This window comes from Salminus brasiliensis, chromosome 15, assembly GCF_030463535.1.
Source record: "Salminus brasiliensis chromosome 15, fSalBra1.hap2, whole genome shotgun sequence".
NCBI classification, from domain to species: Eukaryota; Metazoa; Chordata; class Actinopteri; order Characiformes; family Bryconidae; genus Salminus; species Salminus brasiliensis.
In genome coordinates this window covers 31,393,922-31,405,935 of record NC_132892.1, presented here as the reverse complement: position 1 = coordinate 31,405,935, position 12,014 = coordinate 31,393,922, and the positions used below count along the sequence as shown (strand labels likewise).

Here is a 12,014-nt window from a genome sequence, read left to right as displayed (position 1 = left end):
GATGATTAGGGAATATTCTCTGTATTTATGGGGATATTAATGATCATTATCTGAGTTTGTGAGATTATTAGGGAATATTCTCTGTATTTATGGGGATATTAATGATCATTATCTGAGTTTGTAAGATTATTAGGGAATATTCTCTGTATTTATGGGGATATTAATGATCATTATCTGAGTTTGTGAGATTATTAGGGAATATTCTCTGTATTTATGGGGATATTAATGATCATTATCTGAGTTTGTAAGATTATTAGGGAATATTCTCTGTATTTATGGGGATATTAATGATCATTATCTGAGTTTGTGAGATGATTAGGGAATATTCTCTGTATTTATGGGAATATTAATGATCATTATCTGGGTTTGTGAGATGATTAGGGAATATTCTCTGTATTTATGGGGATATTAATGATCATTATCTGAGTTTGTGACTTTATGAACACCAGGGGCATGGACCATCAATGCTAATAAATGAATTACTAAAAGGGCTGATGAATAATGAGACAACACTGGTTAGTATTAAAAAAACAACAACAAAACAAACAAAAAACATATATATACAGATATATAGATACATATACAGATATACATGTATATATGTACATATACACATATATATAATAGTCATTTATATATAACAACAGTTTCATGGCTTTTTTATGGATTAGATTTTAGACTATACAATTTTAGATCTGATTTATTTTCCATATTATATAATAATAATAATAATAATAAATCTGCAACACAGTACTGATACACACCATGCATAACATTTGCACTATGTTTATTGCTCAGCTGTACAGATGTTCATTTTCTGTCAATGTTTATATAATTACATCTGTACATAAAAGGTGTTTTTATTACTTTTTGTAACTTATTAACTTATTATTCTTTACTCTATTTATTGTTTAGTGTATTTTTCTCTGTCGTTTTGACCATATAAAACTCGAAAATAAAAAAATTCTGATTTATTTAAAGATTGTGTGTGTGTCTCTCTCTCTCTCTCTCACACACACACACACACACTCAGTGATTATCAATATAAGTGATCATATAGTGTGAGGTTATCAGTGATTATTATGTATGTCTGTGTGGATCTACAACAGCAACAACGTCAGGAATAATGATTATTAATAATATTATTAGGCCTTTTTTTTACCTAATCAAGCATCTCCTCTGTATGATCATGTTATTTATTTATGTGCATAAAAGCATGAATTAATTCAGATGAATTATTATTAATTATTTTATATATTATATATTATATTATATTATATTATATTATATTATATATTTTATTATTAATATACCTGTTAGTTCTAGCTGTAGTCTAACTGGCAGTGACAACACTACTGCTTTGATTTGTTGTCTTATTAAATGTAATTTATTGTGTTTATTATTTTGTGATTGTATTTAAAGGTCAGGGCTGGAGACTCTTATTTTGACATCTGGGTCAGAACAGCGGGGGTCATCGTTGCTGTTGAGCGCTTCACGGTGGGACAGGGCCATTTGCTGAGCGGACCTGGTGAAGAAGCCCCGGCTGTCGGCTTTGAGGAGACCCTTATTCACAGTGTTCAGCTTCTGCGCCTCAGAGACCCCCGCTAAGACCCTCAGAGCGAAGTAAAGACCCGGAGAACAGCCGAGTCTCAGTCCCAGTCCGCGGAGAGGAGAGCACCAGTCCGACTCACAGCGGGACGTTGATGTCAGCCATGAACCCCGAATAGTGAGTAATGTCCAGAAGTCCAGGTCCGGACGGTGGGACTCCAGCCCAGGGTTGTGTTCCGTCCCCGAGCTGCAGCAGAACTGCCCAGACAGCTGGAACCAAATCCGGGGATGGATTTTCACTCTCTGGACCTGGATGTGCCTCCTCACCTACTTCCAGCCTCTGTTATTCAGGACCTGGGTCAGGACCTGGGTCAGGACCTGGGTCAGGACCTGAGCAGACGGTTAGACCTCTTCTCCAGCGAGGCTGAACTTAGGACTAGTTAGTAGTAGGTCCAGCTGTTCTTCTCGGCTCAGTCCTGAGGTCCAGCTGTTCTTCTCGGCTCAGTCCTGAGCTCGGCTCAGTCCTGAGGTCCAGCTGTTCTTCTCGGCTCAGTCCTGAGCTCGGCTCAGTCCTGAGGTCCAGCTGTTCTTCTCGGCTCAGTCTTGAGGTCGGTTTGGCTCATTCCTGAAGTCTGGCTGTTCTTTCCCAGCTCAGTCCCGAGGTCCATCTGTTCTTCTCGGCTCAGTCCCGAGGCCCGGCTGTTCTTCTCGGCTCAGTCCCGAGGCCCGGCTGTTCTTCTCGGCTCAGTCCCGAGGCCCGGCTGTTCTTCTCGGCTCAGTCCCGAGGCCCGGCTGTTCTTCTCGGCTCAGTCGTGATGCCCGGCTGTTCTTCTCGGCTCAGTCCCGAGGCCCGGCTGTTCTTCTCGGCTCAGTCGTGATGCCCGGCTGTTCTTCTCGGCTCAGGTCGTGATGCCCCGCTGTTCTTCTCGGCTCAGTCCCGAGGCCCGGCTGTTCTTCTCTGTTCAGTGTTTCTGTCTATTGCTGAAGACCTTTTGAGAGGTGTTTTAGAACCTGAAACGCCAAAGTGTTTAACAGTGAAGAGCTTGGTGAGGTGACTGAGGTGTGTTAGACAGTTTAGGTGTTTTTAGGGTCCAGCACACCTCATTCCCCTCACCACTTTCATCTCCATTACACCGAGACTCTGAACACCATAAAAAACTGAGGAGTGCAGGTGGCTACAGGGCTGTAGATGGGCGGGGAGAGCACTGTTAACTTACACTGGTATTTTGACCTCGGTGCATGAATGCAGACATGGTGAAAAGGCTGGTCTCAGAGGTCAGTAGATTACTGTCGAAGTAAGTCCTGCATGTTTGCCTGCCCTGCTGTAGAAGAAATCAGCTGCTAGTCCAAAGATGAGTCCATGAGCCATGAGATGATGACCATGCTGTTCCTCAGGAGCAGCTCAGTGGAGGTGTGTTCGAGCACTGGACTGGGTGTGGACCTGCTCAAACCTCCACAGGTTGAACAGAGATCAAGTAGCAGGAGGATAAGTTGGAGAATAAGGACCAGAAACAGCTTAAAAAGCTTTTAATTCATCGTAATTATTAGAAATTAGAACAGCGATACAAATATAAAGGACGCACTGATACCACTCTTTCTTTTCCAATACCAGATTTTCAGGTATCTCCCGATACCGAGTACCGATACCGACTTAAATACTAATTAGACGGCTCTAAATCCTGATGTTTACAGTGTTCCACTTTTTATAGCTTGTACGTTTTATATTTTATCCCAAATAAGATCTAATAAGCTTGAGAGAGCAGCATTTACTAGTTGAGGAACTGCACATTTGAAAAGTTTCAGCTGAAAAAAGTAAAAAATGACCACAATGCAGAAACACAAGCAGGTAGGGAAGCATAATCTTGCATAATAAGCTTCAACAAAAAAACGACAGTTTAGAAACTGAAAGTGCTTCTGGGGGCCTCGGGTGGTCCAGTGGACTAAGGCCCTGTCACTATGATCAGTGGATCGCTGGTTTGAATCCCGGTCATCCCCTGTCTGCTAGCCCCCCCCCCCCCCCCCAACATCGCTCCAGGTCACACCAGCTATAGGTCAAATGGTTTCCGTAACGTCCTCCTTGTCATTGTTAAACAGTGTGTGTGTTTCTAGTGTGTGTGTGTGACTTCGCTGTGAAAGTGTGTGTGTGTTTAGTAAACACGTTATGCTAATATGCTAAAAATGCTTTATAATTTAAAGAGTTTTTTTACAGCATACGATATTTATCGCAGTGTTTTGTCATGTAGACAAAATGCACTACTTTACTGCTATGCATGTATTCTCACATACTGAGCACCTGGACCTGCACTCAATTCAGTCCAATAGGACTGATCACACTCTTTGTAGAAAATGTGCAGTTAATTATAGTTTTACGATACACTCAGAAAAGCATATTGCGTACCACGATATTAACAATAATCACAATACGATAAAATATTGTCATATTGCCCAGCCCTTCTCTGATTAAAGACACTGGCAGATCACCCTCACCGCAGCTGATTTATGAAGCGTATCAGATTTTGGGGGGGTGTCTAAAGTAGGGATGCACCGATCCATCTTTTTCTACTCTGATACAGATACCGATACATGAACTTTGCGTATCGGCCGATACCCGATACCGATCCGATACCATTGTTGAATTACTAAACCATATACCTCTCCATCGTCTGGGAGAGACTAAAGCCATCAGGATTGACAGAATCATCACTTTACTAAGTTTATAAAACAAACCATAACAAATGAACACAGATAGAAATGAAGTTCTGTTTATTGGTCTCTAAAGTGAATAACTGTGCAGTGGACCGGACATAGAAAATAGATCAAATATTTAAATAGACTAAAATAGCAAAAATATGTGAATATATGTAAAAACATTAAAATATTAGGTATAAATATTCAATATATTAAATTATAATGATTTTACTTTTATATAGAGCGACCAATGAGCTACTAAATAGTACAGCTGCTGTACTATTTGCAAAAAAGGTGCTCTATAGTGTTAATATTCTCTATATACTATTAAATATACTATATTTTATATGATGTAACTTTTATATTTTATTAAAACTAACAATTTAATAAATTCACTTCTTACTGTACCGCCTTGTTTATGTCCTGCTTTTCTACCCATGTTTCTCGATGTGGTTTGATTTACATTTGATTTACTTTGGTCTCTTCCAGTGACTACCTGTTCAAACTGCTGCTGATCGGAGACTCTGGCGTCGGGAAGTCCTGCCTCCTCCTCCGCTTCGCAGTAAGTGGCCGTACACAGGGTTCTTGTTGTGATGGAGGCTGGTAGTCTCGCTGACCTGTACAAGTTCATGAACTGCTTATCACTCTGTGCACACCCACACTGAGATAGTGGCTGCTCTGTCACAGATGTTCAGCCAAGCCGGATATCAACAGACCCTGCTCAGCCACCCAGTGCAGATTTACAGAGCCTCATCCCTTCCTTTTCCTGCACCCACCCCCCCCAATCTCTCTCTCTCTTTGCTCAGGACGACACATACACCGAAAGCTACATCAGCACTATCGGCGTAGACTTTAAGATCAGAACGATAGAGCTGGACGGGAAGACCATCAAACTACAGATCGTAAGTGCAGTCAATACTCACTCTATATGGACGGAAGTATTGGGACACCTGCTTATTTACTGTTTCTTCTGAAAACAAGGGTATTGAAAAGAGCTGATGTTGCTTGTGTTGGAGTAACTGTCTCTATTGACAAGGAAATAAGGTTTTCTACTAGATTTTGGAGGAGCATTGCTGTGAGGATTTGATTGCTGAAAGTACTGGATGGAGCTCCACCATCCATCATTCAGAGAACACAGTTCTTCCACTGCTCCACAGCTTAATGCTTCTGGGGGGCTTTATTTATACCCCTTTAGCCCACACCAGGCCTGGCATTATTAGGCAGCATGGTGCCAATAGGTCATGATGTTGATCTGCTCCAGAGAGTCCTATTCTATTGGCAGAACTTCTTCCCTACAGGGACTAGACAAGCTGTGTGTGTGCATTTGCACATTTGTCTCAGCAATAGGTGCAACTTAAAATATCTGAATGCATTCATTAGAAGGGGTGTCCACAAACATTTGGACACAGTGTATATAAACATCATTGTGCAAGCTTACCAGACTGCTAACTAGCGTTGTGAGGTCAGAGATTCACAGCCCTGCTGATTGGTTGTTTGTTGTGGTTTCTCAGTGGGACACTGCGGTCAGGAGAGATTTCGCACCATCACGTCCAGCTACTACAGAGGAGCTCATGGCATCATCGTCGTCTATGATGTCACAGACCAGGTGAGCCAAGGGCTCCATCACGATGGCAGCACTGCTCAGTTTTTTCGTGCTAACAGCTACAGCTCCACCCTCAATCCTATCGGTGTCTAAAGGGGCGAAAGCCCAGGTGTTCCTCAGGAACAGGGAGCAAATTTAAGAAAAAGCAGGCGTTGCAAGCTCCTGAAGATCATCAGTTTAGCCCTCCCCTCTCCAGTGTAGGCTGAGGAAGTGAGCTCCACCTTCTTTTCTGTCTCCAGGAGTCTTTTAACAACGTGAAGCAGTGGCTGCAGGAGATCGACCGCTACGCCAGTGAGAACGTCAACAAGCTTCTGGTGGGGAACAAGTGTGACCTGACCACCAAGAAAGTGGTGGACTACACAACAGCGAAGGTTAGACTTCCAGGTTTTTTAGTTTGCCGCCTTCAGTCTCCCATAGTGAGGGAAGAAACCCTCTAAGGGTTACGTGGTGCTTGAGATATGCACTGTTACTCCATTCTCAGAATTGCTGTAATATTATATTAAATTATTATATTATTAACACCAGTTTAATATCCAGTATGAAGTTCTAATAACAACATTAATATCCAGTATGAAGTTCTAATAACAACATTAATATCCAGTATGACGCTCTAATAACATTAATATCCAGTATGAAGTTCTAATAACATTAATATCCAGTATGAAGCTCTAATAACATTAATATCCAGTATGAAGCTCTAATAACATCAATATCCAGTATGAAGCTCTAATAACAACATTAATATCCAGTATGAAGCTCTAATAACATTAATATCCAGTATGAAACTCTAATAACATTAATATCCAGTATGAAACTCTAATAACATTAATATCCAGTATGAAGTTCTGATAACATTAATATCCAGTATGAAGCTCTAATAACATTAATATCCAGTATGAAGCTCTAATAACAACATTAATATCCAGTATGAAGTTCTAATAACAACATTAATATCCAGTATGAAGTTCTAATAACAACATTAATATCCAGTATGACGCTCTAATAACATTAATATCCAGAATGAAGCTCTAATAACATTAATATCCAGTATGACGCTCTAATAACATTAATATCCAGTATGACGCTCTAATAACATTAATATCCAGTATGAAGTTCTAATAACAACATTAATATCCAGTATGAAGTTCTAATAACAACATTAATATCCAGTATGACGCTCTAATAACATTAATATCCAGAATGAAGCTCTAATAACATTAATATCCAGTATGACGCTCTAATAACATTAATATCCAGTATGACGCTCTAATAACATTAATATCCAGTATGACGCTCTAATAACATTAATATCCAGTATGAAGTTCTAATAACAACATTAATATCCAGTATGAAGTTCTAATAACATTAATATCCAGTATGACGCTCTAATAACATTAATATCCAGTATGAAGCTCTAATAACATTAATATCCAGTATGACGCTCTAATAACATTAATATCCAGTATGAAGTTTTAATAACATTAATATCCAATATGAAGCTCTAATAACATTAATATCCAGTATGAAGTTCTAATAACAACATTAATATCCAGTATGAAGTTCTAATAACATTAATATCCAGTATGACGCTCTAATAACATTAATATCCAGTATGAAGTTCTAATAACAACATTAATATCCAGTATGAAGCTCTAATAACATTAATATCCAGTATGACGCTCTAATAACATTAATATCCAGTATGAAGTTCTAATAACATTAATATCCAGTATGAAGTTCTAATAACATTAATATCCAGTATGACGCTCTAATAACATTAATATCCAGTATGAAGCTCTAATAACATTAATATCCAGTATGACGCTCTAATAACATTAATATCCAGTATGAAGCTCTAATAACATTAATATCCAGTATGACGCTCTAATAACATTAATATCCAGTATGAAGTTTTAATAACATTAATATCCAGTATGAAGCTATAATAAATCAGTACTCATTACAAAGTCAACATGCAGAATTAAATTCTTGTTAAATTAACGTCCACATTAAAGTTCTTGTAAAACTAATATCCAGATTTTGTTGAATAACATCCTAAATGTTTAATAAATAAAGAAATACATTAGATAATAATATTAATCTGTATAGTTCTCTAATAATGTTTTTCTTTAAATATCTTTCTCAGGAGTTTGCAGACTCTCTAGAATTCCATTCCTGGAGGCCAGCGCAAAAAACGCCACAAACGTGGAGCAGGCCTTCATGACCATGGCGGCGGAGATTAAAAAGAGGATGGGGTCCGGGACCAGCGCTGGTGGACCTGAAAAGTCTAATGTCAAAATCCAGAGCACGCCCGTGAAAACCTCCACCGGGGGGTGCTGCTGAGGTGTGTGTGTGTGTGTGTGTGTGTGTGTGTGTGTGTGTGTGTGTGTGTGTGTGTGCGTGTGCGCGTGTGTGTGTGTGTGTGCCTTGCCTGATGCATGGTGCATGCAGAAAGCTGCATGGCCAGACTTCAGCACGTTCCCGACAGGTTTGAGCTTCAGACCAGTCAGTGGACAGGTTCATCACTACGCCTGTAACTGCTAAACATCTCGACTGCCGTAGTGACTTTGGGATAAGCTGAGATAACAAGCCTGTGGAGGTGTGAGAGGTGATGTCCCGCTGTAGTCGACTTCTCTTACTGCTTCTGTCTGTCTGCAGCTCCTGCAACATCTCGTCCTGAAGTTTTGAGACTGTTTGTTCACTTTGTTTTATTTTTTTATTATTAATTTTTTTTTTTTTGGGGGGGGGGGTCTCAGCCGAAGGCTTTTACATTCTACCTTCTATATTGTACAGACCTGTTTCCCAACCCTAGTCTGGAGTTTTCCTACACTGCAGATGTTCATGTTGGTTCATCATTTCATTTAACCCAGAGACAGGCTTGACGAAGGGCTTCACAGTGAGTGTATAGACCGTGGAATGCTGTGCAATGCAAGGGGAACTCAGGTGGTCTCATAAAGCAGTGTTAGTAACGTTTTTCAGCCTAATCTCCACATTGCTGCAACATACTGGTTCCTCACCAACGAGGAACCTGTTTTAATCGATAGTAGAAGCCACTGGGGTCTTCCTTTACACCAAAAGTGACCGCTGTCTAGGAGAAACGTCTGTCACCTACTTGGGCCTACTCTTCCCTGGACATGCACTGTATTGACAGAAGTATTGGGACACCTGCACAGCTTTTATGACATCCCATGGAGCTGGTCCCCCTTTGCTCTAAGCTCTTCCAGCAGCAGGTCTGGAGCTCTGCTGCAGTTATTGAGTCAATTGGAGGCTTTTCTGCACTCTGCTCTGAGCTCAGCACTCGGCCCTGACCCCGCTCTGTACAGACACTCGGTGCTGAGCTGCTCTCTGTGAGCTGTTCCTCCTAAACTCTTCCACTGTTCAATAATAACACCACTCACAGCTGATGGAGGAAGATCTAGAAGGGAAGGTCTAAATTTCTCCAGCTGACTTGTTGTTGTTGGTGCAGCGGTGTCTCCTATTACATACAGAACCACGCTGGAGCTCAGTGAGCTCTTCAGAACCTCCCGTTCTTTCACTGGATGGATTTTATACATCTAGCGACTGAATCAAACCCCTGGATTCAGTAATTAGGAAGAGTGTCTCCATATTACCATGTATCCCATATAGTGTATCTGCACCAGGTACATAATTCTGCTTTTTTATTATTTTATTTGGTAAAAAAATATGAACCTTCACTTAAAGCACAGACACTAGTCCTAATCGTCAGTTGCTTCCGCATGCAGATGGAGATTATGCTGGAAACCGTAAGAGCATTGCTTTAGGATGTGTTAGGAACCAGAGCAGTAGAGCAGCTATGAGGAGCTAAAGGACCGCAATGCAGCCTTCATCCACTGAGCCAAAACCTCAGGCCTGGTCCAAAAACTGGTCCCAGCAAGGCTTGGTATGTCTGAAGTTCTTGATGATGAGTCAGCGTTTTTATTCTAGCCAAGTTCGGTACCTTTGACGTGGGCTTTGCTCGCTGGCGGTTGGCTCCCTTGTAGACATGCCTTACAAACGCCGGTGCAGGTGTCTCTAACCCAGATGGATGAAGACATTCGTGCGCATTGTTTAGTAAACCTTTAAAGGGACGCTAACAGATTCCTTAGTGTGCCTTTAATGTGTAACTTCAATGATAATGTTGTTTGTTTGTTTGTTTGTTTGTTTTAAAGTCACCGTTCTCATTTCACTGAAGCAGAGTACTCAGATCAGGCTGAACGGAGTATTTATGTACAGCTATATATAAATAAATAAATGAAGGAACTTCATTGAGGGGCTTGAGGGTTTCGAAAGCATGGCATCGGGCTGGGAAGGTACAGTTAATTACACTTATCTCCGATTTTTTTTTTTACCCCCCCTTTTTTGGATAATGTTTTGGCTGAAATATTCTACAATGGAAATGTTTAATAAAAACGGTTTTAACTGAACGTTCATGATGTTTGACGTCGTCTTGTTTACGATTGCAGATTCCTGGAGCCCTAAAGCCCATATCTACACACAGTACTGTACAAACGTTTCAGTCCCCTGTTAAATTACAGTAAAAGCTGCTGATCTGCTCAGTAAAACACTGATATTAGAATAAACACTAATAAAAGTGGAGGTGGTTCTCCATCACTGTGTTCATCATTAGAACATCTCCAAAGTTCTCCTCTCTCATGGAGTCTAGTGTTATTTAGAGTTCTCCTCAGATCAACACCTGGTTTGGTGGTAAATCAGGTGAGCTGCTGCTGCTGCTGCTGCTGATGGAGGTGAACACATCCTCCACGCTGTGCTGGCTGGACTGGGGGGCGTCCAGGAGAACCCTGGAGGAACCGAGCTCTGTTCTTCAGACTAGCTCACCAACAAGATCTCACTACTTTCTTTCTTCAGAATGAGAAGCTCTTGTTTCTCCTTTTTACTGGATTTATGTTCACCAGCTTTATCTGTTCTGATCAGATCTGGAGTTGCAATTGAAAAACCTATGTGTTTGTATATAAATGATATGGACAAAAGTATTGGACACCTGCTCATTTACTGTTTCTTCTGAAATCAAGGGTATTAAAAAGAGTTTCTCCTGCTTTTGTTGGAGTAACTGTCTCTACTGTTCAGAGAAGAAGGCTTTCTACTACATTATGGATGAGCATAGCTGTGAAGATTTGATTGCATGAGGCGAGAAGAGCATCAATAAGCTCAGGATGTTGGCCGGACGATCACCATCCCAACTCATCCAAAAGTACTGGATGGAGCTCCACATCCATCATCCCAGAGAACACAGTTCTTCCACTGCTCCACAGCTTCTCAATGCTGGGGGGCTTTATTATACCCCTCTAGCCCACGCCTGGCATTAGGCAGCATGGAGTCAATAGGTTCATGATGTTTATTATCTGCTCCAGAGAGTCCTATTCTATTGGCAGTACTTCTCTACATTGAGTAGAAAATGGGTGCAATTTATAGTAGCTGAATGCAGTCATTAGAAGGGGTGTCACAAACATGGACTAGTGTGAGTCTGTCTAGAGATTAATCGCGTATTTGACCAGTAGAGGGTGCTGTTTGCAGCCACTACAGACCACAGAGCCTCAATGTACAGCACAAGCTCATCAGACAGCATCTCCATACCCATGTTGTGTAATACACTTTATGTCCAAAAGTTTGTGGACACCCCTTCTAGTTCTAATTCTAATTCAGCCTCTTTAGGTTGCACCCATTGCTGGCACAGATGTGCAAATGCACACACACAGCTTGTCCTAGTCCCTGTAGAGAAGAAGTACTGCCAATAGAATAGGACCATCTGGAGCAGATGAACATGAACTTATTGCCGACTAATGCCAGGCGTGGGCTAGAGGGTTATGAAGCCCCCCAGCATTGAGAAGCTGTGGAGCAGTGGAAGATTAACTGTGTTCTCTGGAATGATGATGGTGCTCCATCCAGTACATTATGGATGAGACCTCACATGACCTCACTAATGCTCTTGTTGTTAAATACAATCAAATCCGCACTGCAATGCTTGTCTGAAAATCCAGTAGAAGCAGGATTTCAGAAGAAACAATGAATGGTGTCCCAATACTTTTGTCATTTAGTGTAACTTTCATGAGGGAGATTTTTAGAGAGCTCCGGACTCTCTGCTCACAGGCCAGCATGCTAACACACACGCTCTCACACACACTCTCACACACACACACACACACACACACACACACAC

General features: G+C 41.1%; 1 protein-coding gene across 1 annotated transcript; it reads left to right on the top strand.

Annotated features, from left to right (window-relative positions):
• Window positions 1-1,495: 1,495 nt before the first annotated feature.
• rab1aa (RAB1A, member RAS oncogene family a) lies at window positions 1,496-10,267 on the top strand. The gene is given in 8 exon segments (XM_072657352.1): window positions 1,496-1,726; window positions 4,726-4,798; window positions 5,043-5,138; window positions 5,748-5,754; window positions 5,757-5,842; window positions 6,079-6,210; window positions 7,986-8,001; window positions 8,004-10,267. Coding segments are annotated over 8 exon segments (612 nt in total). The 5' UTR covers window positions 1,496-1,703; the 3' UTR covers window positions 8,183-10,267.
• The last annotated feature ends 1,747 nt before the right edge of the window (window positions 10,268-12,014 follow it).